Source organism: Quercus robur, chromosome 2 (assembly GCF_932294415.1).
Source record: "Quercus robur chromosome 2, dhQueRobu3.1, whole genome shotgun sequence".
Classification (NCBI taxonomy): domain Eukaryota; kingdom Viridiplantae; phylum Streptophyta; class Magnoliopsida; order Fagales; family Fagaceae; genus Quercus; species Quercus robur.
In genome coordinates, this window is record NC_065535.1 from 3,292,942 (window position 1) to 3,311,476 (window position 18,535).

The window sequence follows — 18,535 nt, forward strand, 5'->3', positions numbered from 1 at the left end:
TGCATTTGATAGAAGTGTGGAGAATGTTGGATTTGAGATTCTAAAGGATTTATTCTGAGATGGCTTTTTGGGGAAAGTTTCTAAAGTTATTTATTTATTTGGATTATATTAGGTTAAATGGGTGGGTTATTAATTAAATGAGTTGAGCGGATAATGGATAATTAATTTATATATAAACGGGTCATAAATGGATAAATAGGTAATTATGCACCCAACCCATTTATGACTCAACTCACCCATTTGCCACCCCTACTAGAGAGCATAGAGTTGAGACAGATCACTGATCAGATGGAAGGAAGCATGAGCCACCAACAAAAGATTTAAAAGTAGAACTAATGTAGAGAAAGAATGAGAAAGACAGAGAGCAAGAGCCAAGAGAGAGAGGCGGAGAGCAAGAGAGACATAGAAAAGATATGAGGAAATTTTAGGGATTTGAGATTTTTTTTTGTGTTTTGATTTGAGATTGTTTTGTGAGTAAATTTTTTAGATCAAATTTGTAATTTAGCCAATTGAATTTTGATTTGTCTTGAGGCTAAGGTCCTAAAGATGATGTTTTTGGGATAATTAATTTTGTTTAAATAAAAGAATTTTTTGGAATAGCAATATTTACAAGAATATTTTAGAGTTTTCATTTGAAACTAAAATTTTTCTTTCTACTAATTTTTCATAATTTTGGGGCCCTCCTTCCACTAAGGGGGCTTAGGCAATGGCCTAGTGGAAGGGCCGGCCACTCTATCTAGAAATGAGAAACTCTATAATAAGTAACTTCTCAGTCTTCACTCTTCAGAAAGAATAGAGTAATAGTAATAGTAATAGTAATAGTACTAGTACTAATGGAAGGATCTCCCTGGTTTAATTTTGCACTTTTATTCGTCTTCTTACTTGTAGTATCAAAGTTTGTCTTCAAAAGACGTGCAAACCCAAGAAACCTCCCTCCAAGCCCACCTGCCCTACCTATTATAGGTCATCTCCATCTGCTTAAAGAACCCCTTCACCGAACTCTGCATGAACTCTCTGAGAAATATGGCCAGATCTTATTTCTCCGATGTGGGACGCGTAAAGTCCTTGTAATCTCATCACCTTCAGCCGTAGAAGAATGCTTCACAAAGAAAGACATCATCTTTGCAAACCGCCCTCGCATGCTAGCCGGGAAGCACCTTAATTACAACTACAAAACAATAGGGTTCTCCTCCTATGGTGACCACTGGCGAAACCTCAGGCGCCTCACAACCCTAGAGCTCTTCTCTACTAGCCGCCTCGCCACGTTTACCAGCGTTCGCCAAGACGAGGTTAGACTATTGGTGAAGCAACTGTTTCAAGACTCCTCTAGAGAGAAACCAACAAAGGTTGAGCTGAGACCAAAGCTTTTGGATCTTAATTTCAATATCATGCTGAGGACAATTGCTGGGAAGCGATATTATGGGAAGGAAGTGGTGGACCAAGAAGCCAAGCAGTTTCAGATTATCATGAAGGAGGTGACAGAGCTTCTAGGGAGTTCAAATTTAAATGATTTTTTGCCAGTGTTACAATGGGTGGATTTTCAAGGGTTGGAGAAGAGGATGGTGATTTTAAAGAAGAAAATGGACAGGTTCTTCCAAAATCTCGTTGATGAGCACAAGCGAATGAGAGGTAGTACTTCTAGTCAAAGTGTTAATGAAGTGACAAAGATGACATTAATTGATGTTATGTTATCACTGCAAGAGATAGAACCAGAATTCTACACCGACGAAGTTATCAAAAGTGTTATACTGGTTAGTATACGTCTTTATCAGTTAAACCTAACAAAATGAGACATTATGCTGTTAGGGTCATTTATTTCCATCAGATGATGAATTATTGGTTGCTCCTTTTTGATATCATTGTCCTGCTATAGTGTTGATCTAATCTTCAGCTCGATGAATAAGATTATCAAGATCTTCTACCAAAAAAAAAAAAAAAACGTCTAGATAAAGTTCTCTTGGTCAATAGTCTTGATAAAGATGTCCATTAAAAAAAGAATTATCACCACTCACAAGCACTACGTCTAGATAAAGTTCTCTTGGTCAATAGTCTTGATAAAGATGTCCATTAAAAAAAGAATTATCACCACTCACAAGCACTAGTTTTTTTTTTTTTGAGATAATGCACAAGTTAATTATAAATAAAAAATATTACAGCAACAAATTATTTTATAAATTACTAATATATATGGTGAGTAGTTATTAGTAAATAAAAATATGATAGTAGTGAGGGGTCTAGATTAGAACTAATAAAAATATATCATATTAATAATTTGTAAAAATATTGTAATATAGTTTATAATATGGTGAGTATGGTAAGTAGTTATTAGTAAATAAAAATGTGATGTTATTAATAAGTTTAAATAAAAATTAGTAGCCAAAAGCCTTGTAACTGAATTGATACCTCCCCATATACAAAATACTTAGGGGTCTAGAGGAAAAATTGTTCAAATTTCGGGATTAGTAGCATATTATAATTATATTTCAAAAAAAAAAAACTAGTAAAAATGTGTATTATTAATAATTTGTATAAATATTGTAATATAGTTTGTAACGTGGTATTACTCTAAATAAACTAACAATTGGCCCTCTTACTGTGCACATTATACAATAAATAACTTGTTCTATTGATCAATTAATCTGTTGCCTTAAGGATTTTAGGCTTAGGGTCTAAAATTGAATAATGCTAAAGATACAAATTATTTCATAAAAAGTTTTATAAACTGCTGATGTAGTGAGTGATTATTGGTAAATGAAAAAATAATATTAATGGTAGGCTTAAATAAAAACCAATAAAAAGTTGGTCATATTAACATTTATAAAAATATTATAAAATAGTTTGTGTAGCATTACTCAATAAAATTTGTATTATGAAATTTTCTTTTAGAATGGCTCCCACTAATGAAGGCGTACATACAAACCCCACTAAATGTATATAATGTAGCATGCCAAGTTCTCCAATTGCAAATGATAGTAAACCATCAAGATATGGAGTAGTATTATCTGCAGTACTAGCGATTATTTGAACTCCATATACATGCTTAAGTTGTAGCTCTCTTCCAAATGTGTGTGCAGGCAACGCTACTTGCTGGGACTGAAACTTCATCAACAACCATGGAATGGGCACTCTCACTTCTTCTTAAGCATCCAGAAACAATGCACAAGGCTTGGGCTGAGATAAACACAAATGTTGGACAAGCCCGCTTTTTGGATGAATCAGACTTAACAAAGCTGAACTACCTACAAAATGTGATTGACGAGACTCTTAGGCTATTCCCACCAGCCCCACTTCTTATACCACATGAATCATCTGAAGAATGCACTGTTAGTGGTTTTCATGTGGAACAAGGCACAATGTTACTAGTCAACTTGTGGACCATTCACAGAGACCCTAAGCTGTGGGTTGAACCAGAAAGGTTTAGGCCAGAGAGATTTGAAGGTGTAGAGGCTGAAGGGTATCACTATCAACTACTTCCATTTGGTGTAGGAAGGAGAGCTTGTCCTGGAGCTGCTCTAGGTAGACGAGTTATAGGGTTGGCATTAGGAGCACTGATTCAGTGTTTCGAGTGGGACAAGATTGGTGAGAGTGAAATCAACATGTTGGAGGAAGCAGGGATTGTCATACCCAGAGCTGAGCCATTGGAAGCTCTGTGCAAACCACGCCAAACTATGATCAACCTCCTCTATGATTTGTGAATTCTATATATAACTATGCAATTTCCTAATATCATGTATTATGCAAAGCACTTTGGTATAGGCATATGAGAACGGTCTGAATCTCCTTTGTTATATGGTTGATTATTAGAACAAATAAGAATTTTATAGGAACAATATAGTATGTAAACTAAATTTAGTTGTAGACTTTCATGCTTAAACCACAGTCACATATCTTGAAATTTTATGGAACTTTATCCTAATTAATTTCCTATATTTCAAAAATATCCCAGTCAACCCTAATTAATTAACCTGAATTAATTTCCTGGAAGATGTGATGTTCCTATTCCAAAATTTATTCTTAAATTTTCTTTGTTTCATTCCCATATACTGAGTATGAACTGTTGAGTTGTGTATTTAAGATTCCTATATTTCACCACAATCACAGAGCAACTTGGTTATACTAATTCCATAGTTTGCATACATATATACTAGCTAGTACAAATGTCAACTGGGGAGTGAGAAGATATGTACAAATTCCGTTAGAGAAGTTACGGGTATATTAATTCTTATCTGTAGCATTTATGTACACACATGACACATTTATATCTGGGATGTGTGAGTCATTCAATTCAGTTCTTGCTTATAGTGACTCATTGTCTATTATTGCCACCTACAAGCCATCTACTACAAGTCTGCAAGGTACTGATTTTCCAAAATCAGAACTTTTGTTTCTCTTTTTTCTTTCTTTTTTCCTTTCTGTTCTGAACACGTGTGGAGGTGATCTGAAACAACTGGTTATTACTTTTTTCTTTTTTTCTTTTTTTCTTTCCAGTGACATCTCCTTTTTATGTTTATTTATTTGCCTGTTGGCTGTGACATCTACTTATACAATAAATTCTTTTATGTGATGGCCCAGACTAACAATAAATTGGACCTCGTATCTTAGTGAATGTGGACAGACACACAGTAATTTGCTACCTGGAGCATGAACATAATTGTAAGGAACCTGCTGGCGGACATGGGCCCGAAGCCTGTTCAACCACATAACTATTAACTACACCTGTAACTGTATTGTAATGGGAGGGGAAAAGAATAACGAATGCCCTCCACATTTTCAATTTTCCCTAGAAAAATCGCTGCACGTTTTTCCTTTTAATTTTTTTACCCATTTTAATTTTGATGACCTTGAATTCTTACCTTCAGGGAAGAACCAGGATTCAAATTTAGGGGGCCAAAGTTCTTTGTTCAAATATTTTTTTAAATTGGAATATCAATACTAGAGGTTGACAAAGTTGCATATTAGCATTAATTTATTAATTATTATTTGTATTTTTTTCTTTTGAAAAAAAAAATTAATAATAAGATTTTATAATCAAGTGTTTTGCAAGTCAATTGACACGTCTTAATATTTTCAAAGTTTAACTAATGTGTGGATGAAGCGATCAATATGTGGCATAGGAGTTGTCTTTATGCCTATGAGGGTGGAGTCATTTGGGAGGAGTGTAGAGCTCTCAAGTGAGAGGAAGAAATTGCCAAATTGGATAAAGGTTATTGGGTTTTTGTAATTTTTTTTGCTAGGATTTTTAATTGATTTGTTGTTATTGTTTTTACTTAGACCGGATTTATGATTTGTCAAAAGATTTTCTTATTATCTAGATATGTGCATTTTTTTTATAGATTTTTCTTGTTATCTATTTGTTAGATTTCTTGGGTCAGTTTGTAAATTTTTTGGGGAAGGGGGGCCAAATATATAAATTTAAGAGCCAGAATTAAAATTTTTTTTTGTTAATATACATACTAGTATTTTTTTTTTTTTTCAAAGGTTGGGGGAGGGGGGCATGGCCTCCCTTTGCCCTTGAGTAGTTCCGTCCCTGCTTACATTATGTTTGGATCAAAGAGAATAAAGGAGAGGAGAGTAAATGGGAAGGTACGTAGTCAAATATACTAAAATAAAATTCTAAAGTATACTTATAGCTCGTAGAATTTGGGATTGTACTTATAGCTCGTAGAATTTGGGATTGTTTTTATTTTGATCATTAGTTGAGAATTAGAGATTGCCTTAAGTTGGAATTTGAGAGATTTTTTTTGTTAACAAAAGGCCTATTAGAAGTCTATAATTTTTACCACCGCACACCTTTAATATGATAGTTTACTCCACAAGTACAAAGTTCTTGTAAGGTGCGGGCAAGGATTAGAGTTCAGGTCTTCAAGAAATAGTTTCACATACATATATACTTAGATTAGACTATAAAAGAATTCTATCTTGTATTAAAAAAATAAAAGGCTACATTTTTTTTATATCATCATTTTATTATATATATATATAATTTTTGTTAATTTGATATTCAGAGCTACTAATAATATTAAACTAGGCTAGTTTAAACTAATTATAAAACTCATGGTCTTTCTAGATAGAGTAATGCAACACTAAAAAATTCTAATTAAATTAAGTTTGATCTTCTCTAAACAAATCCTAACTACATTAGATAAGTTTTTTCTATAAATAGTCTCTATTTTAAATTTTTATTTATTAATTGTATTTTTTGATAATGATTATTTATTAATTATAAATGTATAAATATAATCAAAATTTTCTGCGTATTTGACTGGTGAACAAAGGTTTTTTTTTTTTTTTTTGCTAGGTGATTGTGGGGGCTAGAACCCCCGAGCATCAGGTCAAACGGGTACCTGGGTGCCAATAGGCTACTGAGGCCAATGGCGACTAGTGAACAAAGGTAGTTCATTTTGTTTTCTTACAATGCCATTTATTTCCCCTCCAACCCAAATATTAGCGGGAGGCAATAGGTTCTAAATTGCTAAATAACCCCCCAAAAAAAAAAAGGTTAATCTCAAAAAATCCCTAATTTTTTTAGAAAAGAAAATCCTTAGTTTAATGCTAAGAATAAGTGTCACCTAACGTGTATGATGTATCATCCACACCTAAAATTCCAGAATCCAGACCAAAACAATATACCATGTCAAACACAAATGACACACATAGTACGTAAAGTTTCCCAATGATCCCAACCTCTCAACCAAAAAAAAGAAAAGAAAAAAAAAAACATCTAGTAACAAATTAAATTAAGAACAAAAAGGTAAACCGTCCCACACTATCACACTCAAATCATCCAACTTGTACTTACTTCTAAGGTAACCCATTACCACTTTTTATCTCACCCAACCATTAGCTACTAGAAGGAATTTATTAGTGTAACAAAATATGTATCGTCTATCTCTCATGAAATGGACCCCACACTTATAAAGTCCATCACCTTGTGAGAAAAATATTATGCATTTAATTATACAAAATAAAATTCTATAGATCACACATCATAAATTTTGCAGTTCAATTAACATTTCTAATAGTCCATTTGGATTAAGAGAGAGAGAAAAAAAAGTAGAATAGAGTTGGCCAGAAATTAACCTATTGTTTCTAGCCAACTCTACTTTACTCTACTCCCCACTCTCCCCCTCCCACCACTCAATCCAAACATACTATAAGTAATTTGCAATCAAATATAGGAATAATTAAGAATTTTAATAGCATTCCCAAATAGATTATCTCATACTAAACGCACTATTTAGTGTTTTCAACAATTTACCTCCGGTGTTAAAAAAATTCTCATCTCCAATTATCCAACAAATGCATCATTGGTGGTGTTTTATAATTGTAGTTTGAAGTTTGAATCTCACATCTCCTGTCTTCATTATTTACCATTCAACATGTAAGAGAAATAAAAAATGCAAAATTTTTATTTTTGTCTTTAAATTTTACCAAAAAATTGTTTTTCATCTCTATGAAAATTTTATTTTTCGTCTCAAAACTATTGAAAATATTTTACTTTCTTTTCTTAAATTTTATTAAAAGTTTGTTTTTGCCTTTAAATTATTAAAAAAGTTAATTTTTTTTTCATCTATATTTTTGCCTCTAAACTATTAAAAAAATCTTCACAAAATTATGAATGAAAAATAGTTTTCTAAAGTTTATAAACGAAAAACAAATTTTTTTTGTAAAATTTAAACACCAACATCGTTTTTTACTCAAAATAATAATAATTATTGAATTGAAAAACAAAAAAGACAAAACTCTATAGAGCCACACACAAGGCTCTTCCCCCAAATCTTTGATCTATTTAATACTAAAAAAAAAAATCAAAATCTCCAACTCACTACGCTCCCCCAACAATTAAATTTGAAAATTTCATTTTGGTCCCCAAGATGACAGACTCGGAGAGCACAATCGCACCCCTAACCCCAGAAATGGAATCCGAGTGCCAAGACCAAGACCAAAACCACGAACAACAACAACCAAACCCAACCAAAAAGCCAACCAACAATGGCAACACCACCACCACCACCACCACCACCACCAACACCAATACCAATACCTTAGCGTTCAGCATATGGCCGCCGACGCAGCGCACGCGCGACGCCGTGGTGTCGCGCCTCGTCGAGACGCTCTCCAAGCAGTCCATTCTCTCCAAGCGCTACGGCACCTTGCCGAGCGACGAGGCCTCCTCCGCCGCGCGCCTCATCGAGGAGGAGGCTTTCTCCACCGCCGCCGCCTCCGCTTCCGCCGAGGACGACGGCATCGAGATCCTCCAGGTGTACTCTCGCGAGATCAGCCGCCGAATGCTCGACACCGTTAAGGCTCGCGCCTCCTCCGCTGCCGCCTCTTCTGTCGTCGACGCCGGAACTGCGCCGCAGACTCCGTCTCTCGAGGCCGCTTCCGCCACCGCTGCCAGTGAGGATAACTCTCCTACCGTCACTGAATCTTAATCTCTCTCTAGGATTTAGCTTTTCTGGTATGCTAGGGTTTCTGTTTCATTCGGAATAGTATTATAAGCTACATTGAGATCTGTTTGTACTATTTATGCATTTTCTGTTCCTTATATTATGATTATGATGATGATGATGTTGTAGCCATTATTATATTAATATCTGGACTATTTTTCTTTGTGAAATAATCGTAATGCAGTTCAATTTCTCTGTTTTTCTCTGTATTATTTGGTGTATTGGAATTATATTCTAATTTGTTAGGAATTAGAGATTTTGCTTAAACAATGTATATATACCCTAACTTGTAAAAAAAAAACAATGTAATCAAGAGAATGCATAATGAATTGATGAATGAGAGTCCAAGGTATGGAATTGGAAATGGATTTTTCATTAGTATTAGCTAGTTTAGATTGTTTTTCGTGAGCTAGATTAACTTCGCGAATGTTAAGTTATTGATGATGAATTGGATTTGAAAATTCTTTATTTACAGATATCTTAATTGTTTCCCCAATTTGTATTAGGTTTAGCTATATATCCAACCCCACACCACACATAGACATGGTATAGCTCTTAATGTTGTATCTTGTTTGAAACCCAGGCCTTTTATTACAATAGGCTTGTTCCATACCTTGATCCACTATTGTATCGATAGCATTTCGTGCTGTGGTTTAGGACACAAAGGGTGTGGTTTAGAATCCCAGTGTACATCTTCTCGTAGCCTTGACTCCACAAGTACTGATGGGAGACCAAGAAATTACCCGACCTCATACATCTGTAATTGTCACAATGGTGTTGTCGAAACTTGCTAGAACATGAATAACTCCTTTTGGTATTCTATGTGGACTCTTATGTAAACCATGAAGCCCGTTCCTACCTTATCCTATTCTTGGTACAGGTTTTGCCATATTTTATCAGCTTGTAAATATAAGTCAGAATATATACATAATGTACTGAAGATATGTGTAAGAAAAAAAAAAGCCGATGCTTCTCTTCCTATTGGTGTGTGTGCTGTGGCTGCTGCCCTATTGATGAAGACTTGTGTGTGTTTAGTTTCTCATATTTCATGTGAGATGAGTAGATGACTGTATCATTAATTCTCTGTGCCAAGGACAGGCTAATTGGTGCATCATGTAGTATGGCATTTTTGTTTACTGTATGCATAGCATTGTCTGGTTTGAAAATTATCTTATAAGTTTTCCCCCTTAGACTATAATTTTCATTTGTACTAGAAAAAAATGGGACCATACGCTTGTATGTGATCCTGCTTTTGTGTGTGCTCTTATTCTTTCTGGCCCTTAATTACAATTATCCAATTGCTTTGCCAAGAGCCTTGTAGATCAGTGGCATTGCCTGGTCTTCCCTGTGAGTCAAACCAGGTTCAAATCCCCCCTCTCCCACTTGGGGTGTCAATGTGTCATGCCATTGCAATATGTGGCATATATTTAGTCCTCTTAATTGGTCGAGGTTTCACTAGTGTCAATCATTCTTTTCATGTGATCAGCATGATTCTTGCATCATCACATTGTTGGAATTTGGCAATGCGAGACTTACTTAAAAGAAAGAACTCTTGCAATGAGATGTTTCAGGACCTTTTCATGGAGTATTTTGCTCCCAAGTACTAGAAGCAATTATATTTCTGATAATCTAGTTGATGCTCCTTAAAAGTTGAAGAACCTTTTCCTTTGTGTTACTACATCACTCTATTATGAAGCTGCAATGTTCATTTCTGTGTAGATGATTCTAGGACAGACATAAGTGTTTTGGAATAAAGATCCCCTCCAATTGAATCTTCCAATTCCCTCCAATTTTTATTTAGATGTAAGATGTGGCATTTACAAATTGAATAAATGCCACATGTCGCACATCCAGATAAAAATGTGAGGGAATTGGAGGATTTAATTGGAGGGGATCCTTTCTCGGGTATTTTCTGGTTAGTGGATGTACATCCTGATGCACCTACAGCACTGCTTTGTGTTGTATACATAGGTGAAAATTGAGCAGGCGCCACACCTCCTGTGTGGGGTTTGGATCTGCTTACAAGTGGTGTTGTGATAGAATGTGATCTGTTATGGGGCAAGATGTGGCTTTTAGTTTCTGTGTTTACACCTCGAATTAATATTTTTGTGCTTTTTATCAAGTTGATGTTATTATTTAGATACTTTGTGGTTCAGTCTGCATTAGGTGAATGTCATCATAATTCTGAGTTCTGTAATTGATGATGTTATATATTTTTCATCCAGTCTCTCTCTCTCTCATATGGATGATTGTGCTATAACCCTCTTTTGATGCTCTTCACAATGGATGAATTCTATCTCTGTGCTATTGGTCACCGAGCAAGAATACAATCTTTACTATCATTACGGCAAATCATGTCATCTGTTGTTTCTCCTTTTGAGGTTCTGAGCAAATGTACATAAATCCTCAACACATACATATTCAAATATGCAGGAGCGTTGTCAGCACATTATAAATACACACATTATGTAGATACTTCTAATAGTCCTCTTAATTTGACTTACCAAAGACAAAAGAAAAAGTCCTGATGTTAATAGGAAGAAGAGAAGTAGGTAGTCTCTCTTTGCAAACTGACCTCTGTCAGATACAAGAGAAACTAACAAAGGAGTCGGAGATGCTATTTGGAGTAGTGCTAGGAACCCATAAAATGACACAACTTTGATTACACTTTCATCATCATGGACAATAATCACAATATTTGAATCTGTTCTCAGCTTGTTGTCTTACCAGTGCCACTGTATTGGCATGGAGTTGCACACCATCTGATGTCTCTACCTTTTACCTCCCTGTTGATTGATGGTATTCCATTACAGTCTTTACAGATATATGTGGATGTTGCCATTTAACTTTTAGTTAATAACGAATCGGTTTGTGTATTTCCATGGCATTTATGTGGTATACGTATATGCCATGGCATTTATGCGGTATACGTATATGCCTTAACGATTAGCTTGATTGCGTTTTTGACTTAGTAAAACTTGGTCTCTCTCTAGCATGATTCCACATCTCTGAACATCCATTGTCTGAGGATAAGTTTATGAAGAGTTAAAGCTGTCATTTTTTATTTGGACCGAAATGTTTACATTGGACAAAACCCAGTTTTTTTCCTCAAAAAAAAAAAAAAAAAATAAAATAAAATAAAGGAAGACAAAACCCAGTTTCCAATAAATGAATTGGGTTTTTAAATATCAAAATTGAGACATATAGCAACAGCTTCTTTTGCATTTCGTAGAAGCTGGGAAAAATTTCAAAGACTTTTAATGAGTAAAATGTCAGCAGTGAAGACATTTCTCATAAGTCTTTCAAAGACTGATCCAGCCAAAGCTAGTATGGCAAAGTTTGTTTTTTTGTGTTTATTTTTTTGGGTTGATATCGGGAAATTTCTAATGTTGAGGATACATGGGGGAAAGAAAAATATATACATTTACTATTTACACTTCTCTTTTTAATTTTTTATTTTTTAAAATAGATAACGTTTATATTTTAAAATAGATAACGTTTATTCAAGACTATATGATTTTATTATAATAATATCTTGATGTGAAAAATGTAAAAAAAAAAAAAAAAAAAAAAATTAAATAGATAGCGTTCAAATATTTTTATCTTTTACTTTTATTTTTATCATAAACTAAGTCAATAAAATTTTAAACAACTGGAAGTCTTTTAGTAAAATGATAGACTACTATGCAAAAATGATGCTGTGGGGCCCAACAATATGTGGGCTAGGCCCATTTGTTCATGGGAGGCTTTAAGGCCCAATCCGAAGAAGATGTTAGTCCAAGCTCATTAGTGTAAAGCACACATGGGCCCAAAGAGGCAGCCGAGGACGGTGCAGCCCTCGGTTTGGTCCAAAACTCCATCAGGAAAAGGGGCAAAAGCGGCATAGGGACAATTTTAAAAGAAAATCTGAAATATCTAGGAAAGGCTGACCTTACTGTCTTTCCCAGACTGATCTTTGCACCTAACAGAGCCGTGTTCTTTGGCTTTATCAGCCACTCCCAACGACTTAGGTCTGGGACAGATGGGACAAGTATCAGTCTTGGAAAGGTCGACCCTACACGTGGACGAAGGAAATTGAACGCATGCTAGTATAAAAGAAAAAATATGTAACCTAAACAGAAGCCTCGAGTCCCACAGGGAGAGGGAGGGGTTCCAAAGGTGAATACACCTGAACCATGTATGAACAGCTTAACAAAACCACTGCCGGATGAACATGACTTAGCCTTTAGATCCCACTCTCTACAAATGATATTGTATGGGCCCATTCACGTCCTGACCCAACTACAATTTCGGTTCGTTCTGGACCGTGACCCTACAATTGGCGCCGTCTGTGGGAAGGCTTGCGCGTTAGCTCCAGCGGTGGTGAAGTTGAGCTTCTGTCGAACAAGGGACTACGAGGGTGCCTTTATCACCGGCGACACATTGTTGCTATTCCAACATAAGCTCCCACTAGGGGCTACGTTCCACGGTGTCAATAACATGGGCACGTCTAGGGGCTTCAAACATCAGGCCAGCTTCCCCCACCTTATTCGAGGAGCTAAACCTTCGGAAGATAAGCAAATAAAGAAGAATACAAGTTTTGGACAGAACCAAGGCCTTGTATGGTCCGCGAACCCAAGCCTCTGGGGAAACCAATTACTTAAAAAGAGAATACAAGTTTTGGACAGAACCAAGGCCTTGTATGGTCCTCGGACCCAAGCCTCTGGGGAAACCAACTACTTAAAAAGGCAATACAAGTTTTGGACAGAACCAAGGCCTTGTATGGTCCTCGGACCCAAGCCTCTGGGGAAACCAACTACTTAAAAAGAGAATACAAGTTTTGGACAGAACCAAGGCCTTGTATGGTCCTCGGACCCAAGCCTCTGGGGAAACCAACTACTTAAAAAGAGAATACAAGTTTTGGACAGAACCAAGGCCTTGTATGGTCCTCGGACCCAAGCCTCTGGGGAAACCAACTACTTAAAAAGGCAATATAAGTTTTAGACAGAACCAAGGCCTTGTATGGTCCTCGGACCCAAGCCTCTGGGGAAACCAACTACTTAAAAAGAGAATACAAGTTTTGGACAGAACTAAGGCCTTGTATGGTCCTCGGACCCAAGCCTCTGGGGAAACCAACTACTTCAAACGACAATACAAGTTTTGGACAGAACCAAGGCCTTGTATGGTCCTCGGACCCAAGCCTCTGGGGAAACCAACTACTTTAAAAGAGAATACAAGTTTTGGACAGAACCAAGGCCTTGTATGGTCCTCAGACCCAAGCCTCTGGGGAAACCAACTACTTAAAAAGAGAATACAAGTTTTGGACAGAACCAAGGCCTTGTATGGTCCTCGGACCCAAGCCTCTGGGGAAACCAACTACTTAAAAAGGCAATACAAGTTTTGGACAGAACCAAGGCCTTGTATGGTCCTCGGACCCAAACCTCTGGGGAAACCAACTACTTCAAACGACAATACAAGTTTTGGACAGAATCAAGGTCTTGTATGGTCCTCGGACCCAAGCCTCTGGGGAAACCAACTACTTAAAAAGAGAATACAAGTTTTGGACAGAACCAAGACCTTGTATGGTCCTCGGACCCAAGCCTCTGGGGAAACCAACTACTTCAAACGACAATACAAGTTTTGGACAGAACCAAGGCCTTGTATGGTCCTCGGACCCAAGCCTCTGGGGAAACCAACTACTTAAAAAGAGAATACAAGTTTTGAACAGAACCAAGGCCTTGTATGGTCCTCGGACCCAAGCCTCTGGGGAAACCAACTACTTAAAAAGGCAATACAAGTTTTAGACAGAACCAAGGCCTTGTATGGTCTTCGGACCCAAGCCTCTGGGGAAACCAACTACTTAAAAAGAGAATACAAGTTTTGGACAGAACCAAGGCCTTGGATGGTCCTCGAACCCAAGCCTCTGGGGAAACCAACTACTTCAAACGACAATACAAGTTTTGGACAGAACCAAAGCCTTGTATGGGAACCAAGGCCTTGTATGGTCCTCGGACCCAAGCCTCTGGGAAAACCAACTACTTAAAAAGGCAATACAAGTTTTGGACAGAACCAAGGCCTTGTATGGTCCTCGGACCCAAGCCTCTGGGGAAACCAACTACTTCAAACGACAATACAAGTTTTGGACAGAACCAAGGCCTTGTATGGTTCTCGGACCCAAGCCTCTGGGGAAACCAACTACTTAAAAAGAGAATACAAGTTTTGGACAGAACCAAGGCCTTGTATGGTCCTCGGACCCAAGCCTCTGGGGAAACCAACTACTTCAAACGACAATACAAGTTTTGAACAGAACCAAGGCCTTGTATGGTCCTCGGACCCAAGCCTCTGGGGAAACCAACTACTTAAAAAGAGAATACAAGTTTTGGACAGAACCAAGGCCTTGTATGGTCCTCGGACCCAAGCCTCTAGGGAAACCAACTACTTAAAAAGAGAATACAAGTTTTGGACAGAACCAAGGCCTTGTATGGTCCTCGGACCCAAGCCTCTGAGGAAACCAACTACTTAAAAAGGCAATACAAGTTTTGGACAGAACCAAGGCCTTGTATGGTCCTCGGACCCAAGCCTCTGGGAAAACCAACTACTTAAAAAGAGAATACAAGTTTTGGACAGAACCAAGGCCTTGTATGGTCCTCGGACCCAAGCCTCTGGGGAAACCAACTACTTAAAAAAAGAATACAAGTTTTGGACAGAACCAAGGCCTTGTATGGTCCTCGAACCCAAGCCTCTGGGGAAACCAACTACTTCAAACGACAATACAAGTTTTGGACAGAACCAAGGCCTTGTATCCTCTGGGGAAACCAACTACTTAAAAAGGCAATACAAGTTTTGGACAGAACTAAGGCCTTGTATGGTCCTCGGACCCAAGCCTCTGGGGAAACCAACTACTTCAAACGACAATACAAGTTTTGGACAGAACCAAGGCCTTGTATGGTCCTCGGACCCAAACCTCTGGGGAAACCAACTACTTAAAAAGAGAATACAAGTTTTGGACAGAACCAAGGCCTTGTATGGTCCTCGGACCCAAGCCTCTGGGGAAACCAACTACTTAAAAAGAGAATACAAGTTTTGGACAGAACCAAGGCCTTGTATGGTCCTCGGACCCAAGCCTCTGAGGAAACCAACTACTTAAAAAGGCAATACAAGTTTTGGACAGAACCAAGGCCTTGTATGGTCCTCGGACCCAAGCCTCTGGGGAAACCAACTACTTAAAAAGAGAATACAAGTTTTGGACAGAACCAAGGCCTTGTATGGTCCTCGGACCCAAGCCTCTGGGGAAACCAACTACTTAAAAAGAGAATACAAGTTTTGGACAGAACCAAGGCCTTGTATGGTCCTCGAACCCAAGCCTCTGGGGAAACCAACTACTTCAAACGACAATACAAGTTTTGGACAGAACCAAGGCCTTGTATCCTCTGGGGAAACCAACTACTTAAAAAGGCAATACAAGTTTTGGACAGAACTAAGGCCTTGTATGGTCCTCGGACCCAAGCCTCTGGGGAAACCAACTACTTCAAACGACAATACAAGTTTTGGACAGAACCAAGGCCTTGTATGGTCCTCGGACCCAAGCCTCTGGGGAAACCAACTACTTAAAAAGAGAATACAAGTTTTGGACAGAACCAAGGCCTTGTATGGTCCTCGGACCCAAGCCTCTGGGGAAACCAACTACTTCAAACGACAATACAAGTTTTGAACAGAACCAAGGCCTTGTATGGTCCTCGGACCCAAGCCTCTGGGGAAACCAACTACTTAAAAAGAGAATACAAGTTTTGGACAGAACCAAGGCCTTGTATGGTCCTCGGACCCAAGCCTCTGGGGAAACCAACTACTTAAAAAGGCAATACAAGTTTTGGACAGAACCAAGGCCTTGTATGGTCCTCGGACCCAAGCCTCTGGGGAAACCAACTACTTAAAAAGAGAATACAAGTTTTGGACAGAACCAAGGCCTTGTATGGTCCTCGGACCCAAGCCTCTGGGGAAACCAACTACTTAAAAAGAGAATACAAGTTTTGGACAGAACTAAGACCTTGTATGATCCTCGGACTCAAGCCTCTGGGGAAACCAACTACTTAAAAAGAGAATAAAAGTTTTGGACAGAACCAAGACCTTGTATGGTCCTCGGACCCAAGCCTCTGGGGAAACCAACTACTTAAAAAGAGAATACAAGTTTTGGACAGAACCAAGGCCTTGTATGGTCCTCGGACCCAAGCCTCTGGGGAAACCAACTACTTAAAAAGAGAATACAAGTTTTGGACAGAACCAAGGCCTTGTATGGTCCTCGGACCCAAGCCTCTGGGGAAACCAACTACTTAAAACGACAATACAAGTTTTGGACAGAACCAAGGCCTTGTATGGTCCTCGGACCCAAGCCTCTGGGGAAACCAACTACTTAAAAAGAGGATACAAGTTTTGGACAGAACCAAGGCCTTGTATGGTCCTCGGACCCATGCCTCTGGGGAAACCAACTACTTATAAGAAAAAACTGTGTTACATGGATTTCCTAGTTTGCCCTCGGATCCTCAAAGCTAAAGGGACCAGTATAGAATGGAGTAACGTGTTTCCAAAAGCATAACCGGAGTCATGCAATGCTCGGTCGCTCCCTCGGATGAATTATTTAGAATTTGTCGTCCTCGGACAATATTCCCGCGCTTATTACAGAACGTTCAACCGTCATCTCGGTTAGTTTCCTAAGTTTAACTTACTATGAGTCATTATTATGCCTGATAGTGTCGGTAGATTAGAATTAGTTGGATTGTGTTTCAAGAGTTCTTACTTTAAATACCGCCGAGGATGAACACACACATAGAACACACCCACTCACAAAGTAGTGTTATCAAAGGAACAGCATTCAAAACAAGTAAAGAAGTCTCCATTTTTTACTAAAGCAAAGAAACAGTACAGCGTACAATGAAAAGCTAGAATCAGTTTGTGTCAAAGCTCACTACATAACCAAAAAGAAAGGAAGATACAAGAGAATAAAGTAAAGCCGAGGAAGTAGATCAGAGGAGAGGTTGGCTACAGTTCCAAGATCTTGTTCTTCCTTAATGCTTTCACTTGCCCACAACTCAAACAGCAAAAGAGACCCAACTTGAGCCTGACACCGCTGAAGGAAAGGTGCAGAGAGTTGGAAGTTGAGGGGCTTTCTCTAAATATTCGCCTGCCACAAGGCAGAGGCGATGATGGCGGAGAATCTTTCTTCTGACACACCAAAGTTCTGGTATGAACAGAACCTGCTTCGGATTTTGACTAAAAGAGGGAGAGACATCCTTTCCCCTCTGTTGAAATGGAGTACTCTCTTGAACTTATACTTCCTGTGCCCATACCTCACCATTTTTAGTCTCATAAGTGCACTGCGCTTCCGTGGCGGAGAGATTTCCTTCTTCCCAACCCTCGCCTCAGACATATTGTGCTAAGGGAAGGCAGCACTGAGTATAGGAGCTGAGATTTGGGAGAAAACTAAAGAATAGGTGCGAGGATGAAGTAATTTTCTCTCCTATTTATTTAAAGAGATAAAGAGGTGGCATTTAATTCACGCAGCGTCCCAAGGAACGCTACAGACAAGATGGCGTAGGCTCAATCTCCAACGCCACCTGCAACCAGGGAATTAAAGGAGTCTCTGGAAGGTGCACCTCGAAGATTGGGACATCAAAAAGTACTACGTAACCAAAAACTACATAAATACCCTTTAAGTTGTGGGCCAAGTGAGTTCGTGGCCCAGGCCTGTTCTGCACGGGGGCCCAGGGGCAATGGCCCACACCGAGAAATAACTGTTGCCGAGGACAACTTCCTGCTCGGCACCTCGTGAAATACCTGAGGAAAGGGAGAAACTGAACTCAAAGAGCCTTGGACAGAACCTAGGCCTCGTATGGTCCTCGGACCCAAGCCTATGGGGAAACCAAGTACTGAGAAAACCTAAGTTTCGGACAGAACCTAGGGTTTGCATGATCCTCGGACTCAAGCCCATGGGGAAACCAAGTAATGAGAAAAAGTCTAAGTTTAGGACAGAACCCAGGTATTACGAGGTCCTCGGACCCAGGCCTTTTGGGAAACCGACTATTCGAATGAGGAAGGTTCTCGGCTCAAATACT

The 18,535-nt window shown here is 38.4% G+C and overlaps 2 protein-coding genes across 2 annotated transcripts; both read left to right on the plus strand.

Annotated features, from left to right (window-relative positions):
• Positions 1-679: 679 nt before the first annotated feature.
• On the plus strand, positions 680-3,830 carry LOC126709762 (cytochrome P450 81Q32-like). Its single transcript, XM_050410105.1, has 2 exons — positions 680-1,751; positions 3,075-3,830. Exons 1-2 carry the CDS (start codon positions 834-836, stop codon positions 3,693-3,695), a joined length of 1,539 nt encoding a protein of 512 aa, XP_050266062.1. The 5' UTR covers positions 680-833; the 3' UTR covers positions 3,696-3,830.
• A 3,954-nt stretch (positions 3,831-7,784) lies between these two features.
• On the plus strand, positions 7,785-8,649 carry LOC126709772 (MFP1 attachment factor 1-like). The gene has a single exon (XM_050410111.1). The coding sequence runs from the start codon at positions 7,875-7,877 to the stop codon at positions 8,433-8,435; it is 561 nt and encodes a 186-aa protein (XP_050266068.1). The 5' UTR covers positions 7,785-7,874; the 3' UTR covers positions 8,436-8,649.
• Positions 8,650-18,535: the final 9,886 nt, after the last annotated feature.